General features: G+C 40.9%; 1 protein-coding gene across 1 annotated transcript in view; it reads right to left on the bottom strand.

The window, feature by feature from the left end:
• Positions 1–1,601: 1,601 nt before the first annotated feature.
• The window catches only part of SLC26A4 (solute carrier family 26 member 4), a 29,804-nt gene continuing 11,483 nt past the window's right edge, over positions 1,602–19,922 (bottom strand). Inside the window, exons 12-20 of the mRNA XM_054988595.1 lie at positions 18,694–18,800; positions 17,974–18,043; positions 14,738–14,830; positions 14,477–14,572; positions 11,706–11,936; positions 8,493–8,547; positions 7,035–7,180; positions 3,869–3,949; positions 1,602–1,949 (exon numbers count right to left, since the gene is read on the bottom strand). Coding sequence (XP_054844570.1) covers positions 1,926–1,949; positions 3,869–3,949; positions 7,035–7,180; positions 8,493–8,547; positions 11,706–11,936; positions 14,477–14,572; positions 14,738–14,830; positions 17,974–18,043; positions 18,694–18,800 — 903 coding nt within the window. The 3' untranslated portion in view covers positions 1,602–1,925. The remainder of the gene's footprint in view (positions 1,950–3,868; positions 3,950–7,034; positions 7,181–8,492; positions 8,548–11,705; positions 11,937–14,476; positions 14,573–14,737; positions 14,831–17,973; positions 18,044–18,693; positions 18,801–19,922) is intronic.

Below are 19,922 nucleotides of genomic sequence, written 5' to 3'. Positions count from 1 at the left end.
TTTTGGGCCCCTTTTTGGCCATTTTCAACCCCTTTTTGCCATTTTGGGCCCAATTTTGGCCCTGAGTGGCCAGGATTGGGTCCAAAACAGCCAGGATAGATGATGTCCGGGGGTGTGGAATATGCAAATCAGTTATGCTAATGACACACTTCCGGTGATGTCAAGGGGTGTTGCATACACGAATGAGTTATGCTAATGAGTTCCTCCAGCTCTTTTTCTACGAAATCACCCGCTTTCAATTATTCTATCTACTTTCTTCACCGTGAATAATCATGGATTAAGCCAATGCCCAGAGCTACAGAGTTCATCCTAAGCAATTATTTGCTAGAACACATACACAAGGTTTGGGTTGGGATGCAAAGCCTAGAAGTAGTAGTTTATCATCAGCAATTTTCAAAACACTGCTATGAACATTTTTTGGTTTTGCACAGATTAATGGTGGTAAGAGGCAATGCTAACTGATAGGATTTTAACCATGAGTAGACCACCTAGCACATGTGTGCTGCAAGCAGCAAGGGGCTGTGGTGTACATGGACAGGAGTAGCATACTTAGCCAACATTGCATTCCCTGTCTCAGCAGCAGACAAGAGGCAGAAGCATCCCAGCACAGAGGAGCTGCATATCTCCTGCAGTCGCATACAAGACTGTTTCATAACTGGATTTGACTTGTAGCTTGCCAAAATGGTTGGTCACCAGTGATTTAAATATTGCAAGAGAACCAAGCACATGAATGTTATCTGAGAGTAGTATCCATGCTCTGAACCCATTCTTAGAGATTTCTGTTCATTACCTGTAGAATAAGTCATTTGAAAGCTGTATCCCATTGCATTTTTACAAAGACTTTTTTTGAAGCCTTAAATCGTCCAGAGAATACTTTTTCACTCTAAGACTCAGATTCCTACTATTAATTATTGCATTATTTATTTGTCATAAATAGTGTTGCCTTTTTGTGGCTGTAGCACCAAGAGGTACCCCTGAGAAATAACAGCTTGATATTGTACAAATAAATCCTCAACCATCTTTCCCATTTATGGCCATTTCCACTCGTCCATAAAGGGACGGCTCACTCATGGAACGCTGACATCTCCGTTTGCAAAATGTTTGCAGGCCGTTTTTTTTAGGCACCTTTTCTGTGACTGCAGAAAGTGCATTCCCAGAAAACACGCTGAAAAAACAGAAGCCAAGTGGCCCGCAACCTTTTTGCAAATGGAGATGTCTGGATTCCTGGGGAAAAGCTCCCAGTGTTCAATGAGTGGAATGTCCTCTTAATAGCATGTGGAAACAGCCTATATCAGGAAGTAGCTCTGAGGTGGGTGTGAGTGAGTGACAGAGAGCCAAGCTACAAGTGACACCTTACACAGGTTAGACACTTGTCAGCTTCCCTCAAGTTTTGATGGGAAATGTAGGCATCCTGGTTTTACAACTTGGCTCTCCATTACAGCTGCAAGAGCAGGATGCCTACATTTCCCATCAAAACTTGAGGGAAGCTGATAAGTGTCCAACCTGTGTCAGGCGTCACTTGTAGCTTGGCTCAGAGAGAGAGAGTCCTAACAATACTTTCCTGGGAATAAACCTCATTGAATAAAATGGTATTTACTCCCAAATTAGACCTGTTTAGGGTTGTTCCCTAGATACACTGAATTAACACTGGGCCATAAGTGCTGTTAAGTATGTGAACGTGCTAAGATGCTAATAGCCAATTCTGCTATAATAATAGTGACATGCCATCCATTTTCACTGTATTTGATTTTGAGCAACATTATCAAATAATTTTTAATCAAGGATAGTATATGAAGAGATAAATTAGGTGAGTCTGTAGCACACAGTAAATATTCCTTCTAATGCATAGCAAATGACAATCCATGAAATATTGATGTGAAGTTTGTCCCACAGTCCGCTGATATGATGAATTTTGTAATCTTCCATCACGAAGCAAGTCTGCGCATTGCCTAGTAAGAAAAGATTTTTTTAAGGAAATTGGAAAAATAAACTGTTTTTGAAACCATTTTTCGAAACTCTTGAAGTTGTATCTTTGTAGAGAAGAAGAGGCTAATGGTGACTTAGGGAACATCAATACAAATAATCAGGGGTTTTTTTCTGGGAAAAGAGGTGGTGGAACTCAGTGGGTTGCCCGCGGAGAAAATGGTCACATGGCTGGTGGCCCCGCCCCCTGATCTCCAGACAGAGGGGAGCTGAGATTGCCCGCCGCGCTGCTCCAGCGGTGTGGAGGGCAATCTCAACTCCCCTCTGTCTGGAGATCAGGGGGTGGGGCCACCAGCCATGTGACCATTTTCAAGAGGTTCCGGAACTCCATTCCCCCACGTTCCCCCTGAAAAAAAGCCCTGCAAATAATTATATATCAACACATATATATATATTCTGGTCTAGGAGCATATCATCCAAGTCCTCGGTCTGAATTAATGATCTACAGAAGTCCCCACCATAGTTTCAATTATTTTTTTTCTCCTTTTATTTGTACTCAGAGGCTCTCAACTTTGACCTTCCATGCTCAAGATTCAGGTATTTCCTCAAAAGTACATACATCTTTGATGTACAATACTACTACCCCCCTTCTTTAGTGGTCTATTCCTTTTAAATAAGTTTTATCATTCAATCTTAATATTTCAACTGTGAGTCTCATCCCACCAAGTTTCAGTAATGTCTATTAGGTCTGTATTAAGACTTCAAATTTCTCCTGTTTGTTTCCCATATTCTGTGCAATAGTGTAGAGACAGACATCAGAATCCATGATTTTCCCCACGATGTTCCACCAGCTCCTGTCACTGGCTTGGTGGTGCCATGTGGAAGGACTAGAAAGAGAACGTGGGGAAGAGCTCTTTCCGTGAACCCACCTCATTATAATGCTGCAGCTGCACCAATTTTGCCTTGCAAGCTGATAGATTTATTACTAAATTATACCCAAAAAGTACTGCAAATGGATCAGAATCTAGGATTCTACTATGCAACCAAAGAAATTTGCAAATAAGCAAATAATTGTTATTTGAGCTCTTTACCGTTCATATTTCTAGATAGTGTTATATAACCTATTAGAATGAGTAATTGTTGTGAATGGATAATAAACCTCTCTGAGGTGCAAAAGCATAGAATGTTAGGGCTGGAAGTACAGTTGCCAATTTCCAGGTGGTACCTTGAGATCTGGAATTAAAATTGATCCCCGGATTACAAATATTAGTTCCCCTGGAGAAAATGGCAGCTTTAGAGGGAGAGTCTATAGCATCATACCCCACTGAGATAGAGTTGCCAGTCCCCCGCTGGGGGCAGGGGATTCCCCATTCCCATCCTCAACTCTCCACCCCTGCTTACCTGGCCAGCAGAGGGGAACACGCCTCCTGGGGTGCATTCCCAAGCAGCGCAGCAAATCAGGCCACTGTGGAGCTGCTGCAAGCTGCTGCGAATCAGGCCCAAATCAGGCCACTGCAGAGTGCAAGAGCACTCCTGCGCTCCACAGCAGCCCGATTTGGGTCCAATTCAGCCCCTCTGTGAAGTGCAGGAGTGCTCCCCAGGTGGCAAGTGGCCTGCATGATGACATCACTTCCTGGAAGTGATGTCATTATGTAGGCCAGAAGTGATGAGGGACACCACGCAAGAGGGATACTGACAGGTAGGTGCCAGGCCTCCAATCTCCCTTCTGGGGGATTGGGGGACCTGGAAACCCTACACTGAGGCCCCTCCCCAGGCCCCACCCTTCCCATACTCCACCTTCAAATCTCCAGGAAATTCTCAGCCTGGAGTTGGCAATCCTACTAGAAGAGGATTTAGCAATCATCTAGTTTGCTAAACGAGCTCTGTACATTTTATCAATATACAATGTGAGAATGGTAAAAAAAAATACTAAATAAACCCATACCTCTTCTTGAACATCAAGTTCTTCACTCTGATTTGTTTCTGTGAATTCAATTGGTTCCTTTGACTCCTGTAGTAGTGAAATCTGTAACAAAAAGTTGAAAAGGTCGTAAGCAGGACATTTATCATAGTACAGTTGATACGCCTATGATGCCATGCACGCCAAACATAGTGGGACTTATCAAGCACGTACCATTTTCTCATAAATGCTCAGGAATAATTTGTGATTATTATTTTGAAAAGTGTATATCGGTTTTCTTTACTATTAAAGTGTACTAAATTCTAACCTCAGTAAAACTGATGGTACAAGCACCAAAGTGACATTGTCCAAAACTTGATAATGGGATGGATCTAAGCAGGTTTTCTGCAATAGAAAGTGGAGGAAGGGTCTTCTTTGACCACCCAGAAAGGTTATGCTGAGGATCATCGGACCTGCATGGGCAAAAGCCATGTGAGGCAGGGCTGTGTAATAAGGAGCAGATGAGACTGAGTGGAAAAGCTGACTGGATCCAGCTCACTGATAGATTCACGGAGAAATAATCTACAACAATGTATTGTCCTCTCTGTTGAATATGGAAGCAGGAATAAACACATTCACTATACTGCACTAAATACCAGGTGATCCTATTCTGGCTTCATGCATATTGGCACCTAGGAGCCATGACTTCAAATAGCTACAGGATTACTTCCGGTGATTCAGCTTTCCCAGCAAAGGGTTAAGAGCCTTTGCCCTCAACCAGCATGACTCAGCAGGCAGCCAGGTTGCTAGTCCTGGGAGGCAGCGCCTAACAGGTTGAAAAAAGTATAAAAACAGAAGAGCAAGAAGTAGCAAGCTAGGCTTCAGCAGCAGCTGGAAGGTGCTATGGAACCCGGTTCAGGGGCGTGGCTATAGCTGTGAGAAGCCCCCAGCAATTGAGAGGGACATAAGATACCACCATCTTTGTTGTATTCTGGTTTGGTTTTTTTCCCATAACTAAACCACATTTGTGTTACAATGACATCTAACCTATGTGAGCTTCCCTGACCTTCCAAATCCCCTTGCCTGAGACAAAGCAGCCTCAGGCAGAACACGAGCCACCTGAAATCCATAGAGTTTGAAAGTGTCTAACTTTGTCTGGGTCGTGTCCATAGTTTCTCTTGCCTTATTATCTAACAGATGACGTGACATTCAAGTGCTGACATATACATTAAGATTCCAGTGATTGGAAATAATTGATCAGATCTGAGTAAACTGATATTTTGGGCAGAATCATGTACCCAGAATGGAAAATAAGGATTTATGATTAAATTATTACATCACTGATGTCAGCTGTTTCCCAAAGGCCTATATAAATGATGGTGCCAACCACCTTGAAGTTAGCCTAAAACCAGCAACACCAAATGACGAATTCACTCCTGCGCACTGTACCTCCCTTTCTAGTATGCACACTCAAAAGTTATGGTTCAGGTCTGAAGGATTCATTAAAATAATACTGCAGGTGAATCCATGGATCTCAGCAGGAACTATTAATACAGTGGCCTGCAATAATACCAACAATTGCCAAAGGGACTTCGGATAGGTGTTATTTATTTTATTTACAACATGTTTACCTTGTCTTTCTGCCCTCATGAGGACCACTAAGGGAGCTAACAAATTAAAACCATAATAAAAATCTTAAAAGCCATTAAAATCAAACAAAAACATAATTAAAACAATTAAATCCAAAGCTAAAATACACATATAAAAACATTAAAACAGCCATTAAAACATAGGACAGGAAGGAGGGATTACTGAGGGAAAGCCAGAGGAAACAAAAAAAGTCTTTGCCTGCTGGAGGAAGACACAACCCAAAGAAAGAGCTATTCCAGGGATAAAAGATCTAAGCCAGGAAAAAATCCCAGAGTTCACAACAAGGCTGAAAATGCAGGACGGCGTCAGACCGTCCTGCAAACACTGACATGGTGGTGTGAAACTGTTAGAAGCATTTGCTATAAAAACCTGCCTGTGAAGAAGTGTCAACACGAAACGGGATGGGACTAAACCCGTAGGCGTGGCATTTTCAGCCTTGTGGCTTCTCTGATTCCATCTAGCAAGTCTACATTCCTGGCTCGAGATTTTGACCATCTGGCTTGTGTGCCTGTGTGCACCAACGTAAATGAACTGGTTTAAAGGAACTGATAAATAATTATTGTTGTAGATTCTTCCCACCATTTGGATATTCATGTAAAGACTTTGTAAAGAGTGGTATATGTGTTGTTACCGTCTGTTATTTATTGTATTTATTATCAACATTGATAAGCTAGGCACTCTTGCACTTGTAGCACTTTAAAAGGTTTATAAAACTTTACAATAATTAGACTGATTGTTGTGAACTCTGGGATTTTTTCTTGGCTTAGATGCTGGTGGAAGACAGCCAAAGAATGGGGCAGATGAGTCTCTCCGGGAAGAGACTCGTGCATAAAATATAGACGCAATTGTATGTAACTGGGATAGATCTTAAAAAGTCAACTGAAAGGTAACATCTTAGCACTTGTGAGGATTCTTATGAATGACTGATGTACTGGAAAAGGCAGACGATTTAGATGACAGGTTATTAGCACAGATATTTGATAATAGCTGTAGCACAGTGGTTAAGTGGTTCAGCTGTGAATCAGCACTCTACTGGTTCGAATCCCACTCCTGCCATGAGCTCAGTAGGTGGCCTTTGGAAAGCCACTCCTCGCAGCCCCAGCCCCCCAGCTTTATTGTGGGGATAATAATAACACTAACTTGTTCACCTCTGTGGGTGAGGCACTAATCTGTCTAGAAGAGTGGCATATAAGTGCAGTTATTATTATTATTATTATTATACATCACTTCGGGCATTTTTCATGGAAAGTAAGTGTATATATTTTAAAAATAAATAGTATATTTATATTTGAAAGAAAGTCTGTGCCATAAAAATGTAAAATAGTAAAGAGTCCAGTAGCACCTTTAAGACTAATCAACTTTATTGTAGCATAAACTTTCGAGAGCCACAGCTCTCTTCATCAGATGCATCTGACAAAGAGAGCTGTGGCTCTCGAAAGCTTATGCTGCAATAAAGTTGGTTAATCTTAAAGGTGTTACTATACTCTTTACTATTTTGCTACTACAGACTAACACAGCTAACTCCTCCAGATCATAAAAATGTACTATGTTTGGCTCCTACCTTTTCAAATATAGGATCCTGGGAGTCTTTGTGTAAGATCTGACTCTGTATGTGGAGTACAGCATCATGGACGGTCAGGAAAAACATCTCTTTTTGGGTGCTATCATCAAAAAAGTCACAGAGTTCCAGATTTTTCATGATGTGGTCTGAAGGGGAAAAAATAAGAAAAAAACATACATATTGAAGTCTATTAAAGCAGCAATCTACACACACAAAAATTCATAACTCAATTATTTCCTTTGGTTTCTGTTTCCATGTTTGCAGAAAAATTGTGTGTTCATTTTGCCAGAAAAACAATCAGAAATCAAATAACTATTAATAGCCAGAACAAAACCACTTGATATGACAAATAGTTCTCACAGAGAATTTTGTGATTATCCATCCAAAACATACCGCACTAGTTTTGCCTTCCATCACTTTCCCCATCGTATTATGAACAATACATCTTCCATTATGTAATTTATATAAATCTATGTGGCCTGTGAAATCATTTTGCCCTGACCTGGATGGTTCAGGCTAGCCTGCTCTCATCAGATCTCAGAAGCTAAGCAAAGCCGAATGAGTACTTGAATGGGAGACCGCCAAGGGAGTCCAAGGTCGCTACACAGAAGTGGGCAGTGGCAAACTACCTCTGAATGTTTCTCCCTGGAAATCAGACGGAGATTGGGAGGATAGAGGGACACAGTACTCACCCTTTTCATGTGTGCAAACCTCTGTATTCTGCCACAATTATGTCACTTCCAGAAATGTTGTTGTTGCGCAGGGAGCCAGGAGGGCATGAGCACTTTGCACCAGGGACAACTTTCATAAGAACTCACCCAAAATGTAGCATTTTGAGTTTATTCTTAAGGAACCTTAAGGAAGCACATGCTCCTACCCCCCACTATGATGACATCACTTTTGGAAGTGCCATCACTGTGGCAGGGTGCAGAGGCGTGCACACCCATTTGCCTGGGCAGCTTGCCTCCTTGGGCAGAGAGGAAAACCATTGGGAGTTTGCCTGCCACTGGCAGGCACCTGAAAACCCTAGGTCACCATACATCAGCTGCAACTTGATAACACTTTACACACACACAATGCCATTGGTCCAAAGATACAGGGGTGCTGCCACCAGTAGGCAACCCTGACAAGCTCACTCCCGGAGAAGCGAAATGACATCACTTCCAGAAGTGACATCATCACACCGGCTGGGGGAATGCTCTTAATTAATGAATAAGCTGCCTTATATCAAGTCAGGACCTTGGCCCATCTAGCCCAGTATTTACTATAGCTCGTGAAGGTCTTGGACAAAGATCTTTCCTAGACCTTCTACTGAAGTTTCTTTCAAAGTAATTCAAAGTGATTCAACCAGAGTCCTTCTGAATACAAAGCATCTATTCTGCTATTGAGCTATGGTTTCTCCCTTGCACTTTACACTTCATAATAGATGCTATCCATTAGCTAAGTTCCCATATTTACCTAAATGTGATGCAATATATACTCGGACATCAATCCTCTCAAATTCTTTGACGATCTGAAAAGTAAAGGATTTGGCAGGCATTAATTTTTGCAGCTGGATTAACACTGCAGTGGAGTTAAACCCTTTGCAGTCTATTTAAGTCAGTGAGTTTAGGAGGATATTCTGCTTCTGAAGACTGCAGTGTCAACAGAATTCTCTCTCAATATGTTGCAGACAATCAAGCAAGTTTTCTCATTATTATATACATTATAAAAATGGAAGGTGCTTTGATGTTTGATACCCCCAAAGCATTTGATAGAATTGAATGGACCTTTTGCAGAATTATGTTAGGAAACCTGAATAGAAAAATAAGGTGCAATAGTGAATACTGATGTTATATGATAGGCCATTAGCAAGAATATTAATGGACTCTCTAAACCGTGATGGCCTAAAAACAATGATATAAAAAGTATAAAGAAACTTGATAAAGATCCAGCCTTATTGGAAGGAGGAGGAAAAACCGGTGCAATCTTATACAGTTACCCTCACTCTAAGCTCATTGATTTCAATCAGCTTAGACAGAAGTTGCTATGCATAAGATTTTACTGTTAGATCTGCAACTTCATATGCAATATCAATGTCCCCATTTGTCTCGCATCTGACGAAGAGAACTGTGATTCTCGAAAGCTTATGCTACAACAAAGTTGGTTAGTCTTAAAGGTGCTACTGGACTCTTTTTGATTTTGCTACTACAGACTAACACGGCTAACTCCTCTGCATCAATGTCCCCATTGCAGTTTTTATTTGGATATGTAAAAGATATCATCCCAAGAAATTAAAAGAGTCCTAATCATAACAATTTCAATAGCTATAGCCAGGGCTTTTTTTCAGCGGGAAAGCAGTGGAACGGAGTTCCGGAACCTCTTGAAAATGGTCACACGGCTGGTGGCCCCGCCCCCTGATCTCCAGACAGAGGGGAGTTTAGATCGCCCTCTGCACCGCCGAGCAGCGCAGAAGGCAATCTAAACTCCCCTCTGTCTGGAGATCAGGGGGCGGGGCCACCAGCCATGTGACCATTTTCTCCGAGGGCAACTCACTGAGTTCCACCACCTCTTTTCTCAGAAAAAAAGCCCTGGCTATAGCTATACATAAACATTTAAACAATTGATTAAATATAGTGGAACTAGTGAAACTGAAAAAGCAGCAGAAGGAAATTGAAAGCTTTTGTTTACGGGACTGGTGAAAACAACTCAGAGAGGTGTAGTACATGGTCAAATACATTTAATTTGAGGAAGACAGGAAAAGGAGAAATAGAATTAAGGTATTTTATGAAAACTGGATTCAATTTTATACTATTGGAATAGATATTCTGGTCTGATTGTTCTTAGACAATTGTCAGTTTAAAGCATCTTTAGATTTTAGCTTTCCATAGTCACTTAATTTTTAAGATATGGATTTTTTTCTTTGTGGGTTGGATTTTTGGTTAGATCCAGGGCTTTTTTTCTGGGAAAAGAGGTGGTGGAACTCAGTGGGTTGCCAGCACAGGGGGCAACTCTTGGCGGGAGGTGGTGCCCATGGTACCATGTGCGCACGCAAAATGTGTGCACGCTCCCAGGACCAATGACATCACTTTGGGTCAGCTGGAACAAGGGGGGGGGTTTAAAGTTTAAATCACCCTTGGCGAAAATGATCACATGGCTAGTGGCCCCGCCCCTGGATCTCCAGACAGAGGGGATTTTAAATTGCCCTGGAGGGCAATCAAAACTCCCCTCTGTCTGGAGATCAGGGGGCGGGGCCACCAGCCATGTGACCATTTTCAAGAGGTTCTGGAACTCCGTTCCACCGCGTTCCAGCTGAAAAAAAGCCCTGGTTAGATCTAACCATCAGTATTGTGGGTTGGATCCCACAACCAGTTAGCAGAACGTCTTCCACACTTTTCTATTCAAACAGCAGTCCTTTCCAGCTCCAAGAGAATAGGCTCCTCGGACTGTCAAACCCATGTGGTGTAACATCCAGGGGCTGCAATAAGGAGAGGAAAAGAGCCGGTTCTTGTGTCAGTGGAACTCTGCTAAATGAAGAGGAAGAAAAGTGATTTCTCCCCCCTTCTCCCTCCTCACTGCAGCCCAACAAACTGCATCCTGGGAATCAACTTCCATAGGGTTGGAAATGGCTTCCCAGGGAGGAGTAAGTAAGAATATCTGTGATTCTTGGGAGAAGATCCCTCATCCTTTCTTGTACCACTGGATTGCTGGATCCAACCCAACAGTGTAATTCTTCTAATTTGTATGTGGAAATAAGGTCCTCTAAAAAAGGAAGCAATGATATGAATGATTGTAGAAAAGAAAAATATTTGTATTCATTTAAATTGTGTAACAACATAAATATCACAGTAACGGATGTGTGTGTAACAAAATCATCCATTATAATTACAAAACAATTAATAGAATTAACCCCATATAAACAAAGAATGAGAAAAAGCTTAAATATCAGCATTTATACACAGAAAATAACAATGGACGGGAAAAAGAAGAGCAAAAAAAAAAAATCAGCATTTGTACAAAAAAGACAAAATCCTGTGTACGGTTTGCTTCAATACAGGTTTGCTACCTTCCAGGTGGGGCCAGGAGATCTCCCGGGATTACCGTTGACCTCAATGTGACAGAGATCAGTTCCCCTGGATAAAATGGCCACCTTGGAAGGTGGACTCCAAGGCATTATACCCTGCTGAGGTCCCACCCGAAATCACACTCTCCCCAGGTTCCACCCCCCCATAGTCCTTCACATCTGGGCAATTTTATTCTCGTGACAGCAGAACCCACAGGCATGCAGGTCAGGAGGCTACAGTGGGAAGGAGGAAAGGGACAAAATTGCCCTTCCTGTCTTTTCTATCAGCAGAACTCTGCTCACAGAAGAGGAAGCGATTTTGTTCCCTTCCCCTTCCAGTTGTATCTCAGTGACCTGCGACCTCCAAACATGCTTTATAACCCCAGGAATCAGCTTTCCCAGGGTCAAAAATGAATGCCAGAGGGAGGAGGAGAGGGGAAATATGGAATCCTGGCACTGGATCCGACCCAGAATATATCTGGAAGGGCATTTCAAGAGTTCAAGTTTATCTTTGTTGATTCCTGCTCAGACCTGCCTTGTCCCTACATGTGCATAAGTGATGTAACAACTGCATAAATACCAATACCTAGAATGTTTTTTTAATTAGTGACATGATAAATTCTTCTTACTGTTTTCATTGCTCTCACTGCTACAACATCCATAAAGGATACAGCTCCAAAGTCAAAAATGAGACTGTGCAGAGGCACTTTGGGGACATTGACTTTGACGGGGAGGTCCGAATTCCAGTCCACTTGGACTTCTACTTCTTTGGTTGGAACATCAAGCTCTGAGGGGTCTTCTGGGTCTTCATCAGGTTCAAAAGCTTCATTAGTAGTGCCAAAATCACTGATTATGCCATTCTAAGGAAGACACATTGATATATTTAGCACATTATTTATTAATAAAGGGACAAACAATTCCCTGCTCTCTTTCCAAGACTAAAAGCTGCATTCTCAAAGTTATGTGTGATATAGTTCTTTAGAAAGTCTTCTTTAACACAATCAAAGGGTCCAGTAGCACCTTTAAGACTAACCAACTTTATTGTAGCATAAGCTTTCGAGAATCACAGTTCTCTTCGTCAGATGCATCTTCTTTAACACAGTAAGTCTTCCACACAATCTGAACTTTGACCTCCCATTTAGTACTCCATTTCTTCATGTAGCCTATGAATATTTGTAATTTACGAGCTGGGGGGGGCGGGTCTATGAGGAATTATGGGGGGCAGTAACTTGGAAATCCAATCCCACCATCCAAATCCTCCCTCCTCCCAGTATTCTCTATGCTGCAGCTGCTGTAGCATAGTGGTTAAGTGGTTAGACTGGAAGTCAGCACTCTGCTGGTTCAAATCCCACTACTGCCTTGAGCTCAACAGATTGCATTGGGTAAACCACTCCTCTTAGCCCCAGCTCCTCAGCAGTATTGTAGAAATAACACTGAGTTTGCTCACCACTGTGAGTGGGCAGTAATCTGTCAAAAGATCAGTATATAAGCATTTGGCTGCTGCTGCTGCTGCTGCTGCTGCTATTATTATTATTATTATTATTATTATTATTATTATTATTATTATTATTATCCAAAACACAATCAACAATAAGCAGAGGTCACATGTTATTACTGACTGGCCTTGCTAAGCTGATACAAGTTTCCACCGGAGACCAAAGTATCAACCAGATATTGGCAAAATATGTGCGCTGTTCCAAGTAGCGCCGTCTTTTGCAGTTCTGTAGGTGTTATGTCAGAAAGCTGCAGTTTTTCTATATGAATTGCAAAGTTTTTCAAGATAGTTCCGAGTGCCCTGGTGACAACGGGGACTACTGTTGCATTCTTCTTCCATAGTCGGGTGGTTTCTATTGCCAGATCTCTATATCTAATCATTTTTTCTTGTTCTTTTTCTTCGACTCTGGCATCCCCAGGAACTGCAATGTCGATTATCCAGACTTTTCGATTTTCCATGACTGTTATGTCAGGTGTATTATGTTCAAGGTGCCGATCAGTTTGAATACTGAAATCCCACAACATCTTGACTTGTTCATTTTCTAGCACCTTTTCCACCTGATCTTCCCATAAATTCTTTATAAAGAATTTATACTTTTTACACAATCTCCAATGAATCAGCTTTGCGACCATGTCTTGTCTAGCTTTGTAGTCCGCCTGTGCAATTTTGCTCTATTCAGAGATAAGGTGAGACACAGTTTCATCTTTTTCCTGGCAAAGTTGACATTTTGGATTTTCACTGATTTTCTGAATTTTGGTTTTCATAACATTCGTTTGCAATGCTTGTTCTTGTGCTGCGAAGATCAGACCCTCAGTTTCTTTCTTGATTGTACCCATCTTCAACCATGCCCAAGTTAGGCTGTTCTCACTTTTTCCTTCGATATTTTTTTAGATGTTGCCCATGTAAGGGTTTGTTCTTCCAGCCATTTAATCTGTTCTCAAACAATATCAATCCTTGTCAATCATTATCAATTGTTTGATAATGATTTCATAATGTTGCCATTTACAAGTTCTATTCCGTCAATATTTTTTACTTTTCCCCGCTGTATGGAGAGTACTGCACATTTGTCTAAGCCAAATTTCATTTGAATATCATCACTGTACATTTTCACTGTACTAAGCAATGATTCAATTTTATTATTATTGTTGTTGTTGTTGTTGTTGTTGTTGTTGAGCAGACTGGTTTCTTCTCCCCCTTCCTCCTTTCCGCCCTTTAACCAACACACCATTGATCTTAATTTTCCATCCCTTTGGGGGCATTTTCAGCTCTTATTAATTTTCAAAGCTTATTAATTTTCAAATATCCAGTGGTTCGATGAGTATGTCTGTGAGAGAAGCTGTAGTTTTGCTTTTGTTATTCACCTGTAGCCCATCCTGTTTACTGGTAGACATAGTGAGAGAGATCCAACCGTCCTCCACGGAGTTTTCTGCTAGGCTATAGAGGTTTCCCCCAATTTAAGAGCTGCTTAATTTGGAGGAAGGCTCCTGAGATTGGAGGCATCAGCTTTCGAGAACCACAGCTCTCTTCGTCAGATGCCTCTGACGAAGAGAACTGTGGTTCTCGAAAGTTTATGCTATAATAAAGTTGGTTAGTCTTAAAGGTGCTCCTGGACGCTTTACTATTTTCCAACTACAGACTAATACGGCTAACTCCTCTGGATCTATGGAGGAAAGCTCCGAACTAGAGCCAAAAGGAAAAGTTGGGTATAAATATTTTAATAAATAAATGAACAAAACAAACTTTGTTTAGGGAAGTGGAAGGATGGGAACAGGATCCACCCTACCAATTGCTGTATTCTTCATTTTAAAATAAAATTGGAACATTTGGAACAGAACCCTCACTGATATATCAGGACAATACAAAAACCCTTAATTACCAAATGGAGATGGAAGGTGGATACTTTACCTTTGTTGCTTTTAATTTCCCCTTCTTGATTAGCTTCTGTATTTTTCGCAGAGCTTTAAGCCTCTTGTTATATACTCGAACTGCGTCGAATCCCACCTGGAGAACGCACAATTGAAGACGGGTTTTGTTTTGTTTGTTTTCCCGGGAATAAATACACTGGCCACAATCCAATGACATCAGTAGGCTTAAATGCATTTGACTCCGTGCTGGATTGCGGCCGTGGAAAACAGAAAACGTTTAGAATGATCATAAGTTACTCACAGATGATTTCAGACTGCTTCTTAGGCCATCAATGTTGGCATAAAAAATGGGACTTGAAAATCTGAGAATCTTCACTCCTTCAGGTTCAATCACCTGTTGTGAAAATCATTTTGTACTGAAATGAGCTTGCTGTATATGAATATGAAATCCATACCCGCCATTCTGTTGGGGCTGGGTTACACAATCCTGACCTTTCCCCAATTTGTTAGAACATTTTTGACCATTTTGCAAGTTTGTAAATCCTTTGGATGCAGCCACTGACATCTGACCCTCCTCTTGTGTGCCTGTGGGCTTCTGTGACAACACAGATTTTCTCTCTCTCTCAGAGCACCCCATCACTGTCAACCACTTTTTAATGACTAACCTGGATGAGCAGGGAGAGACATAAACGTGTACTGTACTGCATTACTGAAATAGGGGTTGTATAATTATTTTTTGTTTTCTTTAATTAAGGCACCTCTGTAATTCTTTGAAAGGAATATAGACCTTTTACATCCAGGTCATACCTTCTTTTAAAGACACTCCTATCTATCTATCTATCTATCTATCTATCTATCTATCTATCTATCTATCTATCTATCTATCTATCTATCTATCTATCCATCCATCCATCCATCCATCCATCCATCCATCCATCCATCCATCCATCCATCCATCCATCCATCCATCCATCCATCCATCCATCCATCCATCCATCCATCCATCCATCCATCCATCCATAATTTTTCAAAGAATTTTATTTAAAAAGAAAAAGACAATAGAAAGTGTGTAAGAAAGTTCTGATAATATACATAGTAGGAGATTTAGGCTTCAACAAAAAAAGGAGCATATATGAGACATATGACAGCACAACTAAATTACAAAATACTATTCCTTTCCCTCTCCTTAATTATTTATACCCAAAGTTTTATACTTAACATTCTATATTCCATCTTCATGTTTTATATTCTGCATTTTTAAATCTTAATTTTATAATTAATTTATGTCCATATTAACTATTCTTGATTTTTCTTAATTTTCAACTACACAATCAAAAAAACCTCTCAGTTTTTCCTGAAATTCTAGCATTGGTCTGTTATTCATATAAGAAGTTAGTTTAGCCGTAGATGCGTATTCATGCAGTTTATTCATCCATTCATTCACATCTGGACAAAATTCTGTCTTCCCCTTTGCTGCATATACAACTCTTGCAGCTGTCACCATATACTTAAAAAGTTCACCATGTACTTTTCTAATATTACTTGGTAAGATGTTTAATAACGTATCTATCTATCTATCTATCTATCTATCTATCTATCTATCTATCTATCTATCTATCTATCTATCTATCTATCTATCTATCTATCTATCTATCTATCTATGCAGGGCTTTTTTCTGGGGAAAGAGGTGGTGGAACTCAGTGGGTTGCCCTTGGAGAAAATGAGCGGCGTGGCGCGGAGGGCAATCTCAGCTCCCCTCTGTCTGGAGATCAGGGGGCGGGGCCACCAGCCATGTGACCATTTTCAAGAGGTTCCGGAATTCCCTTCCACCGCGTTCCAGCTGAAAAAAAGCCCTGTATCTATATCTATATCTATATCTATATCTATATCTATATCTATATCTATATCTATATCTATATCTATATCTATATCTATATCTATATCTATATCTATACACACACACACACACATACATACAGTGGGAAAAACTTTAATTTATGTTATTTCTCTGATCTTTAATTATCATCCCTATATATTTTGCCACAGAAAGATTAACAAAATCATCTGTATCCGATGTCACCTGGGTTCTCATATTAAGTAGTTCCATATTTTGAAGTAGCGGGGTAATTAAGCTAGCCCTCAACTTATTAAATATGGAACACTCTATAATCATTATGTTAAATCCATCCTCTCAAATCCTCGTCTGATACTTTGTTTCTCTAGCAGGTTCAGTGAAAAAGAGTCCACCAGAGGACGCCTACAGGTCCTAGGTAAGTAATAGTCTTTCTATGATGAAAATATCAATGTAATCAGAATCTCTTTATTTCTTTACAGATTGCAAATCAACCCATGGGGCACCGCTGGAGTTAGCTCCGCCCAACAGACTGCCAGCCCCACGACGTATAAAAAGGCATGAATGATTACACTGATATTTTCATCATAGAGAGACTATTACTGTCCTGTAGGGTAGACTGAACCTGCAAGAGAAACAAAGTATCAGATGAGGATTTGAGAGGATGGATTTAAATCCATGCAACATAGTAAAGAGTCCAGTAGCATCTTTAAGACTAACCAACTTTACTGTAGCATAAGCTTTCGAGAACCACAGTTCTCTTCGTCAAAGGCAAATGACGAAGAGAACTGTGGTTCTTGAAAGCTTACGCTACAGTAAAGTTGGTTAGTCTTAAAGGTGCTACTGGACTCTTTACTATTTTGCTACTACAGACTAACACGGCTAACTCCTCTGGATCTATAATCCATGCAACAGCACTTTCCAGGAAATTATGAGTACTTATGAACTATACTACTGATTGTCTGTGTATTTTTAAGGAAGTGATGAGCTTGAATTGATTTATTTATTGACTGTATATTTATTGTATGATCTATTTATTACTATTTATAACACTGTAAGCACTATAGCACTTTTGGCACTTGTAAATAGAACCATTACTGGTCAATTGATTGTGATCTGTATTCCCTGGGAGGGTGACCTCCTTAGTTGTCCAACCACAAATCTCCAGGAACCTCCCAAGCCAGAGATGGCTACCCTATCAGCATTCCTTTACTCAGGGCTTTTTTTCTGCTGGAACGCAGTGGAACGGAGTTCTGGAACCTCTTGAAAATGGTCACATGGCTGGTGACCCCGCACCCTGATCTCCAGACAGATCTCCCTGTCTGGAGATCAGGGGGCGGGGTCACCAGCCATGTGACCATTTTCTCCGAGGGCAACCCACTGAGTTCCATCACCTCTTTCCCCAGAAAAAAAGCCCTGCCTTTACTGATGTATTAAACATATATAAAAATGAATTAACTATCGCTAACCATATAGATTCTGCTGTCAGAAACTATAGATCACAGAAAGACTGTGTGGCCTGACATGCTTCATCCAGCAATAAATCCCTGGTGAGTATTTGTGATTTGCCCCACTTCTCTATTTTTAAGAAGCTGAGAGTCATTTTGTATTGCAAACTTCCACCAAGCCTTAAAATAAAGACTTCAAAACTTTTTTATGACATATATCTTATTGGAAAGTCTTACGTTTTTGTATCTGGTGACCTTTTTATATATATCTGTGCCAGGAACATTGCCAAGGGTACCCCAGGATGGACTAGGGAAAAAAACGCACACACAAATAAATGTTAGATAACTGCAGATTAACTGCATTGCAAGCAAACATTAGTGAAATTTCAATCACCTAATAGCAGGATCCAGTTTGATAAAATGGAAATAGATTAATTTGAACAGACGACATCCTTTAAATATTGTTATGCGGAATCCTAGTTTTTTGCGCACCACCAGCCATGTATGAGGACACCCCAAAAGCTTTAGAATTAAAACTTATAACATCCGCCCTTCTATGCCCAGGACCCAGCACAACTACATACACATCTGGGGGTTCCTTGAACATTTATAGACCAGTTTACAAATGCAGCAGAAGCCTGATCTGGACCACTTCAGGTCAGGATTTTCATGTTTGAATACTGTCCCATAAAAACAGCCCCTCGACACGGGAAAACAGGAGACCCTTTTCAGACATTTTGTTTGGGAAGAATCTAGCCGTGCATACTGGAAGTGTGCACTACCCAGAATGCTCTGTAATTGGTAAACAGGCTTATCCTCTCTTTTGGGTTGGGAAATTCCTAGAGATTTGAGGGCATTGCCCCAAAAGAGTGGAGTTTGGAGAGGTGGAGGAGCTCAACTGGAATGTGATGGCATACAGCAGAGTTTCTGAAGCAGTTTTATTTAAAAGGTACTTACAACTGAACTCTCAGCACAACCGTCAGCAGTGCGAACACCAGACCAGCGAGGAGTCCCAAATCAAGTCCCAGAATGATGGATGCGATGCAGGTGAAGACCCAGATCAGCTGGGGGGAAATGCAAGAAAAAGCTCGGTCCCCTGCATAAGCACTGCAGTAGAACGCTTAACTTTCATGGACATCGTAAATCTGTGACTGGACTGTACCACTTCAGACTGGAGACCTGTACATGGTAGAAACCTCTTCCATACCCCGCCCCCCCCAAAACATCTTTCACACAGACTCTCTCTAGGTGAGACCTCTTATACAAGGACACTCAAGTATAGACAGACACAATGGCTGCTTTCACACATGTTGGATAATCCACTTTCAATACTCTTTAGTGAACATTTGGAACTGCTTTTCCATGTGTGGAACAAAAAATCCACTTCCAAAGGATTGCTAAAGTGCATTGAAAGTGCATTATTCAACGTATGTGGAAATGGCTAATGTTAGTCAGGAAGTGTAGTTTAAAAAGACAGAGCCAAAGGCTCTGTTAATTTTACCTCTCTAGACTAGCCGGCGAGATCGCTCCTTAAAGGGTTTGCTAATTTCATCTTTGCCTCCCCGAAGACTCTGTCAATTTCATCTCCCCTTCTGGGAGGCAAAGATGAAATTAACAAACCCTTTAAGGAGCGCTCTCCCGCTAGTCGAGAGAGGTGAAATTGACAGAGCCTTTGGCGCTGTCTTTTAAAACTACACTTCCAGGCTAACATTGCATCTTCCTACACTTGAGCATCCTTAGGCAAGAGGTCTCATGTTGAGACTCACAGAAAGCTAGCATGTCAGGTGAAAAGTTTCCTCTTTAGAATAGCTGGACATTTGTAACCTACTTTCTGCATTATGGTATGCCATACCTTAGACAAAATAATAAAGAGTCCAGTAGCACCTTTAAGACTAATCAACTTTATTGTACCATAAGCTTTCAAGAACCACAGCTCTCTTCGTCAGATGCATCTTGTTACAAGCCCCTTTCTTTTTAAGTTCGATTTTTAGTTTAACCCTTTTCTTACACCTACTGGGTAGATTGCTGCCACCAGGAATTATATTCCAAAATAAGTAATTTAAATTTCCCTTTTAATAACGTGCTGGGGTTGCCAGCCTCCAGGTGGTAGCTGGAGATCTCCCTGAATTACAACTGTTCTCTAGGCAACAGAGATCAGTTCCCCTGGAGAAAATGGCTGCCTTGGA

Source organism: Eublepharis macularius, chromosome 9 (assembly GCF_028583425.1).
Source record: "Eublepharis macularius isolate TG4126 chromosome 9, MPM_Emac_v1.0, whole genome shotgun sequence".
In the NCBI taxonomy this organism is placed as follows: Eukaryota; Metazoa; Chordata; class Lepidosauria; order Squamata; family Eublepharidae; genus Eublepharis; species Eublepharis macularius.
Note: the sequence above shows the minus strand (reverse complement) of the source record. Positions and strands in the feature narration are given on the sequence as shown.